Source organism: Chaetomium strumarium (genome assembly GCF_033439665.1).
Source record: "Chaetomium strumarium strain CBS 333.67 chromosome Unknown B0T15scaffold_6, whole genome shotgun sequence".
NCBI classification, from domain to species: Eukaryota; Fungi; Ascomycota; class Sordariomycetes; order Sordariales; family Chaetomiaceae; genus Chaetomium; species Chaetomium strumarium.
Window position 1 is genome coordinate 2,393,246 of NW_026944434.1, and position 20,376 is coordinate 2,413,621.

The following is a 20,376-nucleotide window of genomic DNA, read 5'->3' on the forward strand; positions in this document are numbered from 1 at the left end:
TCTGTCTGTCTGTCTGTCTGTCTAGACTGGGCGATTCCCTGGTTCCGTATGCATGCGCCATGCATGCCGTAATCTGTACATCATTCCTTGCGTTCTGATGATCAACCATGCTGAATCGTGATTGTGCTAATGCATGGCTTGGGCTGGTGCGATCACGCTGTTCGGTGCCCGGAGGCTGCAGTCGTGGCGGGCATGTGTCAACATTCAAATCACTCCTACGCCCCATCTACGATGGATGCATCTCCTCCGCGTCCCAGTCAGGCCTCGCGAGGGCGGGGTGCTACCAGTTGGCTTGGGCATCTCGTGCGTCTTTTGTTGCATGCAGTCAGTTGGTTCATACTGCGGCAGTTTCGTTCGGAGTACAGTATATACTATAGGCGCGGACTACGGAACGCCGTTCATCTGCCACGATGGCTTTTCGAGGCTGTAGCGGGTTGGGCTCAGTGAGGCCAGGGCGCCGTTGCTGCCTTACCTCGAGTACCAGCGACAAAGGATGATGTATCCAGACAACTTCGATCCGAAATGGCTTGAGTTATCCCGACTGAGTTGAACGTTCTGTGCATAGATACGTACCCGCTTGGTGACTTGCACTGTTGCGCGTGGAGTGTGTAACCGTGGGTGTCAACCCTGAGTACAGGAAGTCACACAGCATTCTATCTATGTCCAAACCCCTGGCTTAGGATGCGTATTACTAGGACAACTGGCTCTAAATGACTGTCTTATGCTCTGACAACGTGTCTGTCACTGTGCTTATCGGAAGGAGTGACCGATATTCTATCCGGCCCTTTCCGTGGCTAAGGATGTGGTTATACAGACGACTCGCAGAAGGCCATTGGTACGCAAGAGTAGATCCTGAACACAACCAATAGCGACGGGGATTACCATCTGGAGATGGAAAAGACTCGCAACGCCGTTTGTGAGAACCGGTTGAGGAAGTGCTCCAACGAGGCAGCACCTCGTCGCGGTCTTCAACACCATGGTGATTTATCGCCTCATGACCCAGGACGAACATACCCATCTCTTAGAAGGCCGGAAACCCTTGGTCTGCCGAAGCTTGTAGTAGAGGACCAACAGCCCTGTGGCGAAAGCTCCGTTTGAGTTCCACTCGCAGCTCTTCACTGAACCATCACCAACCACCGTCCATGACGACAGACTTACGCCATATCCGAGGCCCCTCTAGCTGCGTAGCGCCTGGGCCTCCTCTCAGCGATGGTGACAGGCCACCTACTCATGGCCCGGGCAGACGATCCGCCTCGCAAGGAACGGCACGATAATCTGGAACCCGGGGGCTTGCTTCGACAGGGCTGGAGAGCCTGAGTCGAGCGGCAGAAAGGAATGGGAGGTGGAGGGGTATACTACAGCATCACTCTGCTCCCTCCCAAACAATGGTCGAGTGGAAGTCATTGCAACCTGGCAGCTGAGACGCCTCCCATTGATGTGATCTGCGAGTGTGTATCAAGGCTTTCGTTGGAGTCATCTGACGTACTAATATGAGGCCACGTTACACTAGTCTTACAGCGTTCAATTTCTTCCAGGTTGAAAGGCTGGTCAGCCGTCACTCGTCCTTCTTCGCCGGCCCTAGCCGTCTGTACTTCCTCTTATCGTTCCTCCGCATCAGCCTCTGGTCCCTCGTTCCCTTGCCACCCTCCCAGAATCCCTTTCCTCGCTTCCCAATGACGCTCCTCCCACAGAAAGCACTACGTAAGGAGACAAAGAGTCAGTAGAGCTCCAAAGGACAAGGCACCATGGAAAGGACTCTTCAAGGAATAACACTCCAGCCTAACCCGTGTCCCTGGCGGCTGGAAAGAGTTTTCCAGGGGATCAATTAAGAAAGCCAAAGGATATTCACGTACCAACTCTCCACGCTATACCTCTGCTCCCGTGAGCACCAGCCACACACCATGCGATTCGCCCACTCATTGACGTGCTCCTCGGCGGCGTCGTGGCACTTGTCGCACGGATAGACCTTGGCGCAGCACGAGAAGCGGAACCAGCGGTAGCTGCGCCGGTAGTGCTCACACGCGCCCCGGCTGGGCAGCGGCTCGCCCGCGTGGAGGCCGAGCTTCTCCTGCTTGCGGCGCGGCCCCGCCGTGGGCGGGAGTCGGGAGGCGTGGTGCATCCCCGGGGCGTAGGCGAGGAATTTCACGTCCGGGATCTTGAAGGTGAAGCGGGCGTGGCACTCGCGGCAGACGTTGGTTGTCGTCTCGCCGCGGACCGAGACGAGGCCCGTGCTGAACGGCGTGGAGCATTTGGCGCAAGTTGGGATGAACGTACTGGAGGTTGTTTAATTGTGGGTGGTTGGTTAGTCACACAGCGGGATGATGGCAAGCAGGTCGGAAAAGAAAGGAGGGCTGGGGAAAGTACCTTGGAAGAAGATCTGCTACGGTGCAAGCGCTGGCGTCGATGAAGCCCGCGCGGGTTGAGTTCTGGTGGATAAGCTCCTGGCGGAAGCGGACGGTAAAAGGGGTCGCGCATTTCTTGCAGCTGTTTGGCTTTCCCAGGTTGTCTCTCAGGCCGGTAATCTCGTTCAGTGTCTTGCATCGATCGCATTTGACGTTGAGATTGAGGACGGAAAGCTGGAGCAGCTCGACGCCGTATAGCTCAATAGAAGGGAAAGACAGTGCGGTCCCCAGCTCCGGTGTTTGCGTAGGCAGGCTCAGACCATCATTCTTCCGGAGCTCCATCGTCACGGCTCCATCTCCCCCATCGTCATCATCATCCTCATCATCCTCTTCATCGTACGAGTCTCCCTCGTCGGATCCATCGGTTCCATCATCAAAGGACCATTCCGGCGGCCGTGGGACGACATGAACATGGTTTCTCCCCGTTTCCAACGATGACGAGTGTCCGGCCTCCTTTGCTTCGTGGTCTGCCACGCCGTCTGGCACTTCAGCAGTGGCCGTACTCGTCGCAGTCGGCGGGTGGCCCTGCTTTGCCAGCACATGCAAATTCTGGGCGAGGTAGTTCAGATGGCTCATCAGGGACATTTGCTTTTGCTCTGCCGCTTTCCGTGTGAAGATCTCCTCCACTGGCTCGGCATCTTTGGACTCCACATCATTCAGGAGGATGCGAAGGGATTGCAGAGGGTAGAGTAGGGGGATGATGAGCTGGATGGATCGGCATGACTGAAGGCCAACAGGAAGACTGTCTCTTCGCCTCGGTTCCAGGGGCAATGTGTAGATGATGCCGTCGCTGGATTTCTGGTAGGAAGGGAGTCGGCTCATGCGGGCCTCGAGCTGCCTCACCTCCTGAGCGCGTCGTGCCTTGGCTTCCGCGATCTGGTCCCGAGTGTAGGATTCCTCCGGGACGTATATTCGAGCCACAGCGGACGGCTTGGCAGTCGGCCCAGGAGGCTGTTCCGCTGTCTGTGTCGATGGTAAACTATCTGTATGCGGTGTGTCTTTGAAGATCGTCAACTTCAGGGTCTCGGCCTTTTGTTCCGACAAAAACGATTCCAAATTCCTGTCAAGAGCGTTCGTCAGGGCAAGCAGGGTCGCGCCTCGCTTCTCCTGAACCAGCCGGTCCCAACCCTTCTCGATATTGATGGCGAAGCCGCGGGGGATGTCCTTGTTCTTGACCTGAAGCCGAGCCGGCTGCCTCGGATATGCTGCTGGCACCCGAAGGTTGCATTCCAGATGGTGAAGGTCAAAGGGGAAGTCGGGATCGGATGGGGTCAGGTTAAACAGAAGGGAGACTTCTCCGCTATCGAGCTCCGTTTCCGTCGGGGAGTAACGGCGTCTGAGCTGCTCGAGCTGATAAGCCCTTGCATCTCTGGCTTGCTTCGCAGGAACCGGCTTTGGCACAACTCTGGATGCCGGAGCGTCCGCGACGGCTTGTCTGCTGGATCTCGGCGATGCGCCACCACGAGTCCGGATGGGAATCATCTTGGTGGCCCTTTCAGACAACAGTCAAGTTGAGTCGCAAAGAAGGGAGATAGTTAAATGCTAATACTCTGGTATGATGGTGATGAATTCAAAGCAGGAGGTCTGCAACCGACTCCCAAAACCTGACGACACCGACGTCCCTTCCTTAAGAGCCTACCAATTGCTTGAAAATCTATTATAATAAGCCAAAAGTTACGGGTTTCTTGAGGCACAGGTCTTGCCACCGCCAAGGCGATATCATATGCTGTCACGATGATTCTGCGAGGACGAAAGTGCAGCTAACCTGCAATCGTCGGAAAGGAATGACTCATCAGTCGCCGATTTAATGGGAGTGCGGAAGTGAGATCCACTAGTGGTGCGCACAGACCATCAACATGAGATACTGCCATCTGCCATCCAAGTCTCCTTCAGCGACGACGGTCGTCACCATCAACCACTCAAATTTTAAACTCCTGCTTCCAACCAATTCTCAAGATTGACACTGTGACTTTTCGGGCAACAGCGCCACATATTGGGAGGGAAATGTATAATTACCGAATGATTTGGCTTCCGTTCTGCCATACCCAGTACGAGCAAGTAAGCTAAAACAGAACCCCTGAATCGTCACAGCTCACAAAGCTGAACGGCTATCAACAGCCGACCTCGCCAGGTGGGAACTAAAATAGTTCTATATAGTGTACCTACACTATGGACATAAGCAAGCCACGTTCTATCCTCAAACACTAGTGTTAGGTCGCTGCTCAAAGTACCTGTACATTCCTGATTATGAGATCGTCCATCCGAGATTCTATTGAGCTTCTCGAAGAAGCGCTCCGAAGGGGTGCGTCCGGGGCGGCACCGGACTAGCTCTCGGCTTAAGCCATGTGAAGCTGCCGTAGGCTTGCAATAGGCGGCGCCGCCGACGCTAAGGGTCTGGGGAAGAAGCAAGCCAAGCCGCCAGTTTAGGTGAAGCGGTCCTGCACACTGCAATCGAACAACTTCCGCGCTACCTGGGCCGACTCACACGCGGTACATCGCCGGGCAAAGCAGGTTTTGCCTTCGTCACTTCGTGCTTGATGTCCTCGGCGAACGGATCACAAGCTTGATTTCTTTCTATGTGCAGCAGGCATCAATCAGAGACATGGGAGCGCTCGGCGGCTCATGGCTGTCCGATGATGCCCAAATAACTTAGGCACACCCCGCCCTTTCTCGAGAAATAGGAGCGGAGACACCGAGACATGCAACTCTCATCGCACTGATATGGGAGACATGCAACAGGCTCGTCACGACGTCAACAAGCAAGGGGCATCCGTCTCCCTGGACTCACCGGCGTGGGTCTGGTCTTTCCTACCCGAGAGTTAAGGCCCGAGAACCACCGACGTACTAGGTTGGCGCGAAATTAACGGGGCAGCTACCTACATAGTGTACGGAAGGGGAGTGCGCTTCACAAGCGCTACTAGTGTAACTATGGAGGTACATGCATGTACCTCCTTACACTACTAACGCAAGGAGCGGAAAGCCCCTGAATCACTTAGCCTCGTCGCTGCTTCCAGAAGGTTGTCAGGAGCGTCAAAAGTCCCAATCCCGGCGGCTTACAAGCCCCTGTGGATGGCGTTTCCTTTGGGAAATGACCAGATCCATGACATTCACTGAATCGGAAAGTGGGGACCGAGAAGCGGCCGTAACACGTACATCTTCGCTGTCTCCGTTTTCCATCCTTTTGAGAACCTCCCCAATGCCGTGGAAAACATAATTTATTTCATTTATTTCTTTATCAATTGTCTTGTATCCCAGGGGTTGAAGAAAGCAAGCTGGTTCATGGATGTCCGTTTGACCCACAAAGAGTGCAACGGCATCCAAATGTTTACCCATTGCTTACACCGACGTCTTGACGGCCCGATAACATCGACGTCATAGCTGCCAGCTTCTCGGGACTCAGCTTTAGGAGCCTCAACACGTGAATTCAACCCATCGCCGGAAATCTCGATTTGCTTGCTGCAGATCCTTTAACATCCACCCCGCAAAATACAATGCCGCCGCATTGCCGCATCAATCACCACTCAGATGTCAGGCACCAGACCCCACGAGACCTCCATACAACTGTACGTCTGACGTCGACGTGCCAAGTGATCCGAGTGATCGAACAAAGTTCACAAATCCCTCCTTGTCAGTCGGCTACTCAATTCTGCAACGATGCTACCGCTCCAGGGACCGGATGACTGGAACTGCCATCTTGAGCACGTCAAAATGTTCAACAGGTCAACAAGATCCGCATCACCTGCATTGCCGATCCGGGGTTGAACAAGATACCACGGATACTTGAGTCTTTTTCTCACAGATGTACTGTCCCTCAGCCTGTTCAGGTAGAGGATATCCTGTCATGTCTTGTAATTTGGCGATGATTCTCCTCCAAGAATGAATGAACACTGCGGCTCTAGATCATGGCCGTTTGGGTTCGGCCGTACGAGACTGGAAGACGCGATCTGCTCTACCTTAACTCTTCCCTGATATCTACCTGGCCACGCGTGACCTGTTTTGCTCCCCTGGGTTCTGCTAGACCTTGGCCGGTAAACAGGGGTACCTCAGTATGTGCAGGCGGTAACGAGCAAACCCTGGCTGGTGACAACAAGAGAGTACAGTTACTCTTTAAGAAGACCAGTACCTAGAGTGAAGATTATGCCAAACGTGCTTATTCCGAAGATACGGGTGCCATAGTTGACAGTCTTACACGTCGCACTCCTGATCTGACCGCCTCACTACCTTACCATATCGTATACGACAAAGCTACGACTCTTCGTAGCGTTCTAGTGCAGAGGACATAGGACAAGATACCTACCTATTCCTCTTTGGTGGTCTCTACTCAGAAACAATTGTAACCCTTACCAGGCATTAGATCGAAAAGCTGATCACCACAAGCCCCAGACAATCGTCTTCCCAGACGAGCTTTGTATCACGGCACAGACAGCTGTTAGACCTCATAGCCGCTCGGTCAGACAATATCAGAGTATAACATGGGAAAGTCGGAACATCTTCAGTCAACAGTATACGAGCTAGCAGTGCACATCCTTTCCCTCAGAGAACTTCAATGCCGCAGGTGTTATAGAGGGACGAGTCTTTATATACACTCAGGGGTACATATAGCACCTCACATAATCACTTACCAACTTCGGACCTCAGCCGTCAACTGCAATGAAGAGACAGGCCAACGAGAAGGTCTTATATACACGCTGGTAGGGGTGTCTTGAAAGTTCATGTGCAGTAGCAACGTGGAGGGCTCTTCCTACAGCCCAGCTATCGGTTCCGGTTGGCATGGTTCAAGGAGTTGCTTTTCTTGCCTGGCATGCAAATGTCACCGAGTCGGCGCTCACCGGAGGCTTACAGAAGCTACTGAGACATGTACGACCCGACACCAGAAGCCTCTTCTTATGTTCGTGGTCTCGAACAATAACCATTACCCGTTCAAGTTGTACGCAGTATCCACCTTCTAGATGGCATATCACTGCAATGAGATCTTTCAACGCGAACCTGAGTCGCTCATACAAGGTGGACTGGTAAGCCACTTGAACCTCCTTCGAGGGCGGAGCATAGACAAGGCGCTTTTTGATAGACACAATGAGAAGGGATACTGTCTGCTACCTTGCTAAGCAAATCCGGCGCGAGACTAAGCGTTCCCAAAGGCCGTTATCCTATCAGTAGAGACGAGTGGTTAATGCTGTCACGTCACTTAGTCCTCAACCATGTCCGCATTGGGGCTTATTACTCATGACGGCTACTGCATATTGTTCATGTTATGCGCTGTCAGATGGACCACTCCTTACCTGGTAGCTGATCTCCGTGGACTCTCTGGGGAGCGGCTGTCTTTGTCTTGCTTCCCAAATACCCAGATCTTTTACTGGATAAGAAGGAAAGCATGGCACATTGATATCATGCCCGTGTAACGAAATCTAGCGGAACGACTACCATCACAATGGCACCGACTTGGGTAGCTTCAAGTTCATTTAGACACAACAATGGGTCTGTAGTACCTACGGTACCTGTTTAACACGGTAGTACTTCAAATCCACCAACGCCTGGCGTTGGCATCATACAACCGTTCACCAGTAGTACATTTTGACAACCCAGCACAGTACTCAGGAAACCCGCAAAATGAATTACCTCTTAAGGCAGAGACACTCTTGTGTGTGTACCCGCGAAAGGGGTGAGCAGATGAGGGTGGTCACGTTTTGCTACGCCTCCTCCAACACCTTTCAGCCAATCTTTGCTGTTTCAGATGGCACCTCGTGATTCCCGCCTCGCCCACCTCCCGCAGTAGGTAGGTAACCTCCAACTCACTCAGCCCGGCGGCTTGGGAGAGTTGCAATAGACAGCAGGTCTAGGCCTCGGGTCCTCACCCCATTCTCCTTGCTCGTAACCCACCCAACCAAACCGTTGTTAGCCCTATATGAGCGGGAAGGAGAGGTTTCGATCCAACCCTGGGCGTCCGCTGATCGTATCTACTGTTACTTAATTGTCTCTCGCCTCTATAATATGGATGTCTGACTACGGGTACACAATAAGTAGGTGGGGTCGGCCAACCGACCCGACCGACCCGATTGACCGGTCAGTGGGTTGGTGTGGTGAACAGGTGGGTGGCCTGGGACCGCGCTTATAGTCGCTTACCAACTATAGATCAATGCGCCGACCACCAAGTGCGAAAGAGGGGCGACGGCCCGTGATGCTTCGGCATCTCTTCCAAATGCCGGAAGTGACACCGCGCGACCAAGTGGTGCATTGCATACTACTGATAACTTGAACTTGCATCCCCTTCTCCCGACAACAGCCCTCCAAGTAAGCAAACCACAGAAATTGGGAAGGGAATGTGACGCTGAGTGAGGCATGTAGTTGCAGTACCTATATACGTGGCAGGTGTCTCAGTTTGGGTTGGGAGGAAGTACAGTACAGCGTGCGGCACGGGTGTCGGTTCCGGTGGACGGTTTGGTGGGGGAAGAAGTGCACCGTCGCCGATAAGACATCGGTTTCACGACTCTGCCAACGGCGGCCCGGAAAGAGGGGCGGGGGCGGGGGGCGCACCTTAACCCCCGGGACTATCACATGAAGAGCTCATACCTTCCTGGCTCGGCCAGGGCCAAGCGCCCAATGCGGCGAAGGTGGCGGCCATGTTCGCCGTCTTCGCTACCACCCACGAGGTTGGTGTGGGGCGGCGGTTGAGAGTTGTAATTGTGTAACACAAGTGCCTGGTGCGAGACGGGGGGATGGCACCCCTTTTTGGGGTGTCCAAATCGACAAATCCGAAAAATTGATAGGCATACACTACACTAATAAGACAATTGCGAAGTTCCCTGCAGATCCGGGCACTTCGCTTCGCTCCGACTCCCGCCGTTTAGGGGCCCTTTGCTTACACTACTGTCAGCATACCTGGTAGGTATCTAATATTGCAGCGCTCCATTGTCAGATCATCACCCGCGGGAGTGCGCGGCACCCGTGGTGGAGCGAGGAGCGCAGCTCTGCGATTTCCATTATCACGAGCCAGCGTTGTTCTGGTTAAGCTTGAACGATAGGTACGAGACAGACAGCAGTCTCAGGACCGGAGTTGAAGATGGGCTGGCTAACCCCAGCCGTTTATTATAAGCCCCATGCAAAGCCCCTGTTTCCCCGCCTCGTCCCCCGCGTCCAGGGGCTCAGGGGTTTGGAAACGCGCCTGGCACACTCAGCTGGTATTGTACATATTTTAAGTAACTAGCTGGGGCCTATAACAACTCCCATTCCATTCATCAGATGTTTCGTTATTGTGAGTAAGCTCGTTTCATGGCCTGCACGGCGTACAGTCAAGGTCAAGATTTCAGTGGCAAGATGAAGTCCGGACGTTGCCGCTGTGTTGGTGAGGCGCCCGTCAAAAGAAATTCATGAAGGGTGTACAACCTAAGCATGGCATAGCATCGTCGAATACGAATAGTACCTATAGTAATTCAGCTTCAAGCCGAGCTCGAAGCCACCGGCGCGGATAAGGATCATCCCAGCGAAAGACGAGTGAGGCCTCGTGGTTGACTCTCGGATTTCGGGAGCACACAGCCCGCTGTTGTCCGGCATCTTGCACGATTAGACCCGTCCATTCCGTTTTCCCTACGGAATACAGGGTCAGACCTTGCAGAGAAGCAATCAAGCTCACCCGTCCTATAGCGGCAGTGCCAGGAGACTCTTCAGAGCAACCGGACAGGGTCGGCCGCAGTGTCGATCCGCGACTGTGTACTGTAATGCGGCCCGAGTCCGGGGAGTCTTGCCCCATCCGGGGTCTAGTGTATGTAGTTAACGGTCTCGACGTCCATGTCTACATATGGACGACCGGGGAGCTCGCCGTTCCGACCGCCCTACCAATGGCGTCGGTCGGCTAAATGGGGAAGCGCGCAGCTGGGCTGAGCGCTCGGGGCCTCAGCTGCCATCCCCGCGGGTGGGCTCCCATGTCAGCGACTTTAACCGCACTTTTAGCCTGCGCGGAGACAGGTGCGTCTCAACCGCCTGAAGTGCTGCACTTCGAAAACCCCATGTGAACGGAGAAAGATACCTACACACTACCACAGCAGGGCTGTAGGTGGTGGTAGCAGCAAAAGGCGGTCAAGGGGTTGAGAGACAACTACCACTTCAATGCCGCGTAAGTAACGTAAAGGCACATCCTGTTGACGTGCCTTAGACGGTACGGATGATGATACATGAAGAAAGAGCAAGAAAAACTACTAGGATCGGTACAGCTGGCTAGGGGAGGGAGTCAGATGAGCATTGGGAAATACAGATTAGAATAACCAGCAAGACGAAGCGGATATGGTCTTCACTCATAACCACTGTACGCGACTTGACCCGGCATTTGACATCCAAAACTGGTTCGGTACCGCTGCAACCCACTCGGGTCGCGTAGGGCTGATTTGGCAAACCCAAAATGCTCCAGTTAATGCTCCAATCTCGCAAAGGATCCGCCCAAGGATATCCAAAAGTACTGAATTACTATTGGTTCCTTGGTGCAGGTAAGAGCGCGGCGAAGCCTCACCGGTACCTCTCACCTGCCTCGTCGGGATCGTTCCCATTGGATTGTCCCGAATTCTCGTGTGTGACACCAGAGTGCTGACCGCGTGAGCTTGCGAGTCTGACCACCCGGGAACTCACAAATCACAATCCATATCCGGATCGAAAGGAACGGTCCGAGGCGTAGCGTGGAAACCCCCGCGCTTCCCCAGAGATATGATGTAAGCCCCCCCGTAAACCGAGGTGGCGCATCGAGGTACGAGTGTCAGCAATATGGAGTTGTATGTTGTACAAAAGCTGACAGCAACACCACGCCCCTTGAACCGCGGTGATCGGAAATTAGACTCCAACTTGCAAATCGGAACACCAGAAGGGAGCCGTAGAGGCCACGTTGACGGGATGGATGCTGTAACTGGTTGCCGGTGATGACAAATACCCGTTTTGTCTGCAGCATCATGAGATGACTCGGGTTATCATCGTTCACGCGGAGAAGCTACTCACGGCTTCTCGTCATCGTCAAGTAGGCTCAGGTGAGTGAAGCCAGCAGGAGAAAGTAAGATTGGCACGGCAGCCTGTGGCGTTGCATTGAGTAACACGACGGCGCTGTCGAGTTCGTAATAGATTGTCTGTAGAACCGTCCCCCTCGTTTATCCGCGGCGCTGGGTTAGAATTGTCGCACTGCTGACATTTTGTACTCAGACGAGGACGTATAAGGTGTCAGCTTCTAATGACAACGTCGCATAAGCGTCATGATGTTTGCTTGAGTCGACTTGTATATAATCAGGTCCGACTGGTCTGGTCAGGTGTGAGCGACATAGGCAGATTCACAGCATCTGTATCACCGACGATCCCAAGCTTAGACAATACCAAATGCGGTGCTGCATCGTCAGCGTTCTGTATGACCAACCACCAACGGAAACCATGACCGAGCGATCCGATTCGACACCAAACTTACAGTCTCCGAGTGCTGCGGAGGGAGCTATGGTTCGGATTCAAATCAAGCCCCGGAACCTGTGAGGCACGCCGTTGGCAGGATTGACGAAGTGGTTTGTAGAGTTGAGGGATATTGCTGGTGCAGGGCCAGTCAATTAGACCGGGTCCTTTCCCAGTTCATAGCAGGTACATGTGAAGGTGGCAGAAAAGGCGAGAGAAAAATAAACCCTCGAGAGATGGAGATGAATGGGATACCAGGTAGAAAGGACTCGGAGACGGATGGGGGAAGGGGTTGCGCGAGAATGATCGACGTTGGGACGTCTTACATAGGTAAGGTATCTGCAGAGATGCTGTAGTCCATGTGTTGATTGCACCATCATCATTGATGGACATCAGTTGATGGGAAGTAGGTCCCCAGCATCCTGATGAAGGACAGCCGAGTTGTCTGGTCGCCCCGTCTCTCTGTTGATTTTCTCTGCGTCGTCCGAAGTAGGCTCTGACGAAGAAAGACTGCTGTCTGAGACACTGCCTCTGCTTCGCCCAGGAGTAGGTGTTTACAGTCTCGTCCGTGTTGCATAGAAAATTCGATGGTAATGATAGAGGTTCTACCACAGTATTTTCCTCGCTGATTGTATTGCACAGCGTCTAGGTTGCGGAGGCTGCGGCGCGAGGTATGAACTTTCAGGTATGATATGTAAGGTAATTACGGGAACCTGACACGTTATTTTCAGATCGGTAAAGTTAATCCGTACGCGTTCTGAGTGGTCGGTCAATCAGAATCCGCCGCAGAAACCCGCAATCTCGTTTCCCAGTCCTGACGGTAATTTTCGGCCTTCGCCTGAGCGAGGACGAAAACGACGTCTGTCGTAACATCGCCATTATTACTGCCCGGACACTGAACGGTGTTCATCACTTAGTAGCGCTTCGCTCCTATGCATCTCTGTTGTTTGGGAGGGCGCTATGGGTGCAGAGCATACCGGTAGTCCCAATCCGCGTTCATCAACCACGACCGAGCGGGGTCATGGTGAGATACTAACGTTACTGACTGACGAGCCCAAACCGGCCCGGTGGCTGGAGAGTCGGACCAACAAACCCGTCACTCGACCAACACAGCCTCAGCGGCACCGCGGGCATTCACGACTTGGAACCTGAGCTCCTCACTCTGGCAATGACCGGCAAACGCTCGAGTCGCGAAGCTGTTGCTTGACAAACCTGCTGTGCCGACCACCCGGCTGACAAGTCAATGCAAAGAATGTGCACATGACCGGCTCTGTGGCGCGGCGAGCGGCGAGGCCAGGCATTTGCGCTTTTTTGCCCCTTTCATCCGCCTGTCTGGCCCCAGCTCCGTGCCGAACGTGATTTGCAGCCGAGACTCTGGGGAAATGGAGAAGATATTACGGCAAAGGATAGACCCTATGATCGCCCCCGGGTCACGACCGGGGAGCACTGCGGAGTTCTGGCCAGCCGTGGACCGACTGACCACACCTTTGACAGCACATTTACACGCGGCAGTCGCTGTAGCGGCAACACAAGGGTTCGATGTCTCAGTGAGCACACCCTCTTTCCGCTCACCACTCTGGACCCTAAAATGATACCTTACCGACGGCCAGGAAGTTGCTGTGACCCTACTCGAACACACCCGAGTGACGGCATCGGCTCACGGCACCCAGGTTGTCTCGCCAACTTCTTGGAAAGAAGGCGTCCATCGCCTATTCCCGCAGTCCGTTGGACACTTGGAACAAGCCATTACAGGCCGTGGACATCAAGCCGGATACACTGCTAGCATTGCCCGCACCACCCTCATCACTGCATGACCTGGTGACCTCTTCATCCGCCTGGGCCATTCTGGTGAGTACCTTACCGACCACTAAGGGAAAATGCTTCGAGCGGCGCACCGAGTGCCGGACCGTTTGTGCGGCTGAGGTCGGCAGGCGGAACTTAAACCTCCAGCTTCGCTCTTTTGCCGCTCAATTCGAAACGGTTGATTGGCCCTCTGCGCGAACAAAGGAACAGAATAGGTTGCGGAGTGCTCCTCAGCGTTCCATTTGACTTGTCAATTGTACCGGGGCGATTACTACCACGCAGTCGGATCAATGTCTTTGAAGATACCATGCCAAGTAAAGGTATTTGGTACTCCGCAGATATAACCGTTGAACAAGTCGAATTGTTCTGTTACCTAGAGCAGGCAATAAAACGAAAGGAAACGAATGATAGATCAAGGGCGAATGAATCGTGATTTGATTCGTTGATCTTTAGTCTCATGATCTCCGTAACACTCCGTTGCCTCTTGTCACTTGGCGAGTCTCCCGCTTGCGACAATGTCTCTGCTTTAGACTCCTTGCCGTTAATCCTGACGAGCCACTGCGGCAGAAGACGTGCCTTGAGATGGTGAACGGACGAATGGACCCTGAAACCCCCGTCTTGCCCCTCAACAGAAGGTACGGAAGAAGGACTCGTCAACTGACATCCTCCTCTTGATCCTCATTGAGACCAGGATTGGCTGGCTTGAAGCGGGGTGGCGATAATTACTCTGTCCGCTTCGCGGCATTCGGGCAACGGACGACCTCAGCCTCGGCTCTAGGTAGCCGGCTAAGTTCCCCGCGAATATTCGTAGGAAACAGGGTGTGCTCAAAACGTCTCCTGTAAGCAGTTTACCATAGGAGCTCGGAAAAGCGGTCGAAATACGAAGTAGCCCCGATGCTGTTGAGGTTTCTTGCGGTTGGACCTGATTCACCCCGCGCTGAGACGCGGCTACGCAGCGAGGCGGAGCCATTCTCCATCGACGAGCGGAATGTAGGCGGTGAGGCGGCATGCACTGCATAACGTTAGTGTACTGTGTGCTCTCTTGCTTCCATTGTTGAGAGACTGGATCAGTCGCAAGATGTGCTGTAGGCCCGTGGCGGGGACAGGGCTGATAAGCTACATGACGCCTGGACAAACAGGGACAAGTCGCTTCGGGAGTTGCCTCTTTCAGCTTGCACCGGAAGCGACGATGCTTCCAACGTCAGTCAATCGGAGTGTCGAGCGCAAGGCCCACTCCTCAAGTGAGCGCTATGATACTCTCTCACTTGACTTTGCAGATACATCTCGCGATTCGCTCCAATCGACGTTCACTGCCCGTGGCATCTGATAACAAATGCGCCACATCCGTCATGTGGGACACCGCACGAGCCACATCTTCTGCAACGGGGCGAACGCACGTGGATGTGGGGTCACGGTGTAAAAAGGGACGAATCCACTGCAGAGTTTTGCGCCAAGCGTTGCAATGAGAAAGACGGAAAACGGGGGGTACTGTATAGGTATCATGCCTACAACTAACGCATTTGCAACCAAACCAACAAACTGACAGTGACCCAGCTAACGAAAGCTGGCGAGAGCAGGAAGACCGGCCTTGTCAGTCGTTACACAGTACATACAAACGAGAATGATGACCCTACTTAGGTACTGTACTGTGGGCAGTCGGGCCGTCACCGGCATAAGCCAAGGAGTTGTTTGGCCGAGGCGAATAATTCGGCCGCGGAGACAGGGGAGGTTACAAGGGTGGATGATGTTCTGGAAAACCCCGAAACTCTCACCGGCAAGCGGAGAGTGGATAATTTCCGTTTGCACGTGCCGGTTAAATTTCGCCCTCTTTTGACACTTGCAATGTGACGCCTGAATACTAGTACAGTTAACCGTCGGGAGCAAACTGCGGGGAGCCGATTAACGCTGATTCCGAGTTTCATACGGACTACGGCTCCGTCCGGTCTACACTACCTACCTTAGTTACGTCCTTTCGGTTCGAGCATCCATGGATTTGGCAACCTGGTGGCGGAGAGTATATGAGATCCGGACAGCAGGCGTCAATAATACCCTTTTACGTAGACAGAGCGAATACTATCCGATGCGGCAGATACAATATCTAGAGAAGGCACCATTCTGGTCATATGGATGATCCTGTGATAATTCCGATGGTCTAGTGAGCTCGGGACGGAATACCGTAAGAGCTACCCTCGCTTAAGCGAGTGCCTCGGACGCCTCGCCTGTCTGCGCTCCCTCTGTACTGTACCTTGGAGAAGCGCTCGTCTCCCCGGAATCTGGGCGTTGGCTCGCTTCAACAAAGCCGTTGAAATGGTAGCCTTGGCACTTGAGACGCGAAGAGATTCGATGTCCGGGGGCCCTAGCCATGCGCGGCAAACCTCGCATTGCTTCCGTTTTCCGGCAAAGAAAGTGGTCGGTAAAGGAGAGCGCGCCTAGTCTGAAGCCCCATCTACACATTTGAGGGTGGGGTATCGTATACGTCGGGATGAACAAGGCCTGGTTATCGAGAAGTGGTAAAGGAAGGTTGAGATTTTTGGGTTGTAGGAGCCGGATGATATTGGCCTCGCCGCGAGGCTGACAAGGCCGAATGGACCTGCGCTGCACGGATACTAGTATTTACCATGCCAAGGGCACATGTGAGATCAGGCACGGCTTTTCAGTATATAAGTAAGTACCTAAGCTATTGCTGATTCCGGCCCTTAGGCTGTTAACTCTGGGTATCTACACAGTAGGCTTCGTCTACGGGAAACTACTAGTGAGTTCGACAGAGTGCTCCAGAGATGAGGTGATTCGTGGATTGGAATTTCCGGAACTGTCTCCGTTTCTACTTACATAACTACACTACTACTGTACTACTGTACTACTAGTACCTACTAACTGTATGAAGACTCGGCCGAAGCCTTCTCCACCACTTCTAGGTGGAGTTCCCCAGGCTCGCTAATCTACATAGTAAGATTCTACATAGGTACCTACCTACGTATCCGTACACCCATCGGACAGCTTGCGTGTGTATTGCGCATATAAATCTGAGATGGGTTGTACCTCGACGTCAGGATTCACGACAGGAGCATCTAATGTACATCGGCACGGGAACAAACCCATCAAGTCAAGCCACCCTAAAAGACCTCCGATCATCTCGTCGATACGCACGTACGGTCAGTCATCTGTCTGCAGCGGTCTGATGGCAGCAGCAAAGAGTATCCGCAGATCCGCCACGGCCAACCCGGGAGATGCTATGCTCATTCGACTAGAATACGGTGTGATCATTTCGCTACACGAGCCGGACTTCGTCTGCGCCTACCGTAGGTACTGTGCGTTCCTCCAGGTCATGGTTTGACACGGCCATCTTAAAGTGGCCGGCATGCCGCCGATACCATAGGAGGTTCTTATGGTTGCACAGCATCCGCCTCGCCAGATCCGAACCGCGGCTTTCTGATGTGATGCGTCTTGCGGAGAGATGCCATGACTGCATATACAACCCCTGTTCGTTGGAGAGCCGCATTGGCACACCCAGCCAATGCGACTTCGAAATGACCTAATCGTGGGGGTTCCACGAAGCTCATTGTTGGAGGCTGTGGCGTGCAGGTTTGGGGTTCTCCCGAGACGAGTCTCGACAGTCGGCCCCTTGTTTTCGCAGCGCAGATGCCTCCCTAGGGGGACGGCTCGATGGATCGGTGTTCTGGCACTCCAGGCTTCGGGGATAGTCTCCGAATGCGTCGAGATTCCTGTTTAGGTTGTAGCTAGAATACTGCAGTCTACAATACAGGAAAAGGAAAGGCGAAACAGATCGGACCCTGATTACCAAGTGAGAACCGGTCCGCATGATGAACGCAGGCATGTACGGAGTATTGCTGTGTAACCCGTGACGTTGGCGCAGTGGCATTCGGTGCCTGCGGCGATATATCAGATCCTCCTCGACGGGCCCAAGTACGTAAAAGCAGGCCACCTCTGACGCAGCAGGGTTTCCGTAGAGTTCAAAAGTCTGCGATTGTCAATTGTCGTCTCGGTACAGGTGAGGATTAGGAGAAGTTGGCCGTTCAGGAGGTTGCTGTAAACATCAGCCTTTCCTCCCGATGTTCTCCTGTCGAAGTAGAGAGCGCAAAACCCCGATCTGCCATTATGCGTGCTGGATATGTACATGAGAACCAGGGTTGACAGCATTGCCGTACCTACTGTGCAATCTCATCAGCTGGTTCCAGGCCATTAGAGCTATGCGTGCCGACCTGGAGACGACCATTACAGCACACGAATGCTAAGGGGGAGCACGTGCGAGAGCTGAAGGACTGGACGTACAGGTGTATGTAGACGGCGAGAAATTGAAAGGTTACCACTTCGTGACCGAGCATGTTCAGGGTGGTGCGGTGACATCCTCGAAAAGCGACCCGGACGTGGGGGGCCACATGCTTGTGGGGTTGCTTGAAGGATTCTTGAGACTGGGGTCACTAATGAGGGCATCAGTTTGGGACTCTGGGACGGAACCCGCCCATCACGTTCGTCAAAGTTCCCAATGCTTGACGAAGGGGACCTGCCTAGGTTGGAAAAGTCAAGAGTGAGAGAACTTGAGCGCCCTCTGGCATCAACAGCAGGACAGAGACATATTGGTCGAACTAGATGGAACAGTTGTGAATCGGCAAAGGAACCGAGCATCGCCCTTGGACATGTGGTTCCCGGTACCCGGTTTCATCAGCTCTTTCGTGTATGTACTTGCCACAACACACATGCCTTACTGCGTCCTGGTCAATTGCTTCCCGAGGTGCCGGGTATAGCGGACGCCAAGTCTCCAAGGCTCGGCTACCAAGAAGACTCGCAATGCAACGTTAGGATTTGTGTGTTGTTAATAAATCATGCTGTGTAGTAACATTAGTCCGACGAGCACTGAGGCGTCAGGTTAATCACCGCGTAAGACTTGAAAGGGCACAGAGATGCTTGCTTGCAGCGACGGTGAATTCCACGGCGCCGTCAAACTGATGCCGAATCATACCTACCTTGGTACGTACTGTCCACTTCCCGCGTACGGACAGGAGGACTCGGGACGCGACCAGGCCTCAACCTGCAAAACTTCCAAAACACCGGGTCCTTGGAGGGATCCTCATCTCCCAACGGAGCGGAAAAGCAATCTCCTGGTGGTCCCAATGCCACGGTCCCGGCCATTGGCCATGTCGACAAGAGGACCGGGGCGGGTTGCGGTCGATAGCAAGGGAGCTATGACCCATATCCGGCAGTAGCCCGGCGTTTTGTCATGCTACCAAACGCGCCGGGAGCGCTTCCGTAACAGGGATCTGGCCATCCTTCTGGACGCCGGTAACTCCCCCCGTGAGGTTTAGGCATTGGACAGGAACACCTGAGGTGGCCCTTCTGCGTGGGCTATATGAGGAGCGCGGAAGAGGGCAGAAGCGAAGAGAATAGCATCATAGTATGGTTTTGAGCCAGCAGCTGGCTTTGCTTGAGCCGGTCGGGAGCGGCAAGGGAGGCAAGGCACCAACGCAGAGAATGGATGTTCCCATCAGACTCTAGCGAAGTGGAGGGCCGAATACGTCGGTAGTGTACCGTAGGTAAGCAAGATGGGAGTGATTCCAGCCTAGTAGATGCTGTGCCATCAGCATGAATAGGTATGGAAATCGACATGAAGCTGTGGGTCGGCGAGGTCGCTCGCGGCAATCAGAGGAGGCCGCACTGTGAGAAGCGCGATCACGAGGTCAGAGCGAACCGAAAATCGTCACCTGTGACGGGACCAACTGGGCGTCTCCAATCGGGTAGTGTCAGCACAGCACAGCTTCCAGACCAGTTAAATCGACACGCAACCCGTGTTGACCGACGAATTGGCCTTTGGCCAGTCGATCGGAGCCAAAATGAGGGGGCATAACATTAGAGATGCAATCTGGATTTTGGTTGTAGCTGCGCCAACAGGCAGCTGCGTCGTTTGTGCACGCATTACCTCACCTCGTTGCTACCGATCGGAAACAGCCAGTTGGCAGAAGCAAGCAATTTAACGGAATGTGCTCGTGATCACGGCCTGGATCAACTCTCAACCAGGCACGCCCTCAAGCCTCAAAACCGTGGGCCAAATTGACTGGACGAGGATTGGTGGCAATTTGCGGGGAAACCCGCTGGGCACCTGACTTCCTTTCCTCCTGACCTCCAGGTCCCGCCTCGGAAGCGGCGCCTGCTTTCACCGGAAGTCAAAACGGAAGTCGGAATGAGAGATTACAGTTTCCGACAGCAAAAGAAATACGGTAATAAGATGCAAAACTAGGAATACGACTGAAGCCGGAAGCGGAAGGACGATTGCGTCGTGTCGATGATGATCGAGAGGACATAGAAAAACAGCTAGACTTCTCTTCCTCTGCCTGGCGTTAACCCGTTTTGCTACAATCCTAGTGAACTTCTAGGTGTGTCTGTGGGCGAACCATTCTTCCGGCGACATTGTGATACTGCCTGATTAGGATGACTTCGCCGTTTCAGGGTCTGTGCTTGTCTGCTGGATTCGGATTAGAGAAACACCCATTCCGTTACGAGGCTACTCTGTGTGTGCGAGGCTTTTGGCTGATTGGGTAGGGGACCGTTTGCAAGACGCACATGACCCAAAAAAGCTGAACGTGGAGCTACCGGAAGTGGCTTAGCGTTCAAGGGCTTCAGCTAAACTGATTTTGGGAGTATTTCGTTGCGCTCTGAGGCGCCCATTTCAGTTTGAGAAAGCCAATCAGCGCCTCCAGGATTCTTCGGTCCGTTCGCGCGAAGACTCCCAGGCAGTACGAATCCACGTATTTAT

The 20,376-nt window shown here is 53.6% G+C and overlaps 2 protein-coding genes across 2 annotated transcripts; one reads left to right on the forward strand and one right to left on the reverse strand.

Moving 5' to 3' along the window:
* Window positions 1-1,393: 1,393 nt before the first annotated feature.
* Window positions 1,394-4,162, reverse strand: B0T15DRAFT_439158 (uncharacterized protein). Its single transcript, XM_062865883.1, has 3 exons — window positions 2,365-4,162; window positions 1,854-2,273; window positions 1,394-1,697 (listed from the first exon to the last, which is right to left on the reverse strand). The coding sequence occupies exons 1-3, from the start codon at window positions 3,882-3,884 to the stop codon at window positions 1,556-1,558; spliced, it is 2,082 nt and encodes a 693-aa protein (XP_062719330.1). The 5' UTR covers window positions 3,885-4,162; the 3' UTR covers window positions 1,394-1,555.
* An 11,653-nt stretch (window positions 4,163-15,815) lies between these two features.
* On the forward strand, window positions 15,816-17,082 carry B0T15DRAFT_576871 (uncharacterized protein). The gene is made up of 5 exons (XM_062871043.1): window positions 15,816-16,274; window positions 16,337-16,362; window positions 16,475-16,486; window positions 16,714-16,909; window positions 17,008-17,082. The coding sequence occupies exons 1-5, from the start codon at window positions 16,229-16,231 to the stop codon at window positions 17,046-17,048; spliced, it is 321 nt and encodes a 106-aa protein (XP_062719331.1). The 5' UTR covers window positions 15,816-16,228; the 3' UTR covers window positions 17,049-17,082.
* The last annotated feature ends 3,294 nt before the right edge of the window (window positions 17,083-20,376 follow it).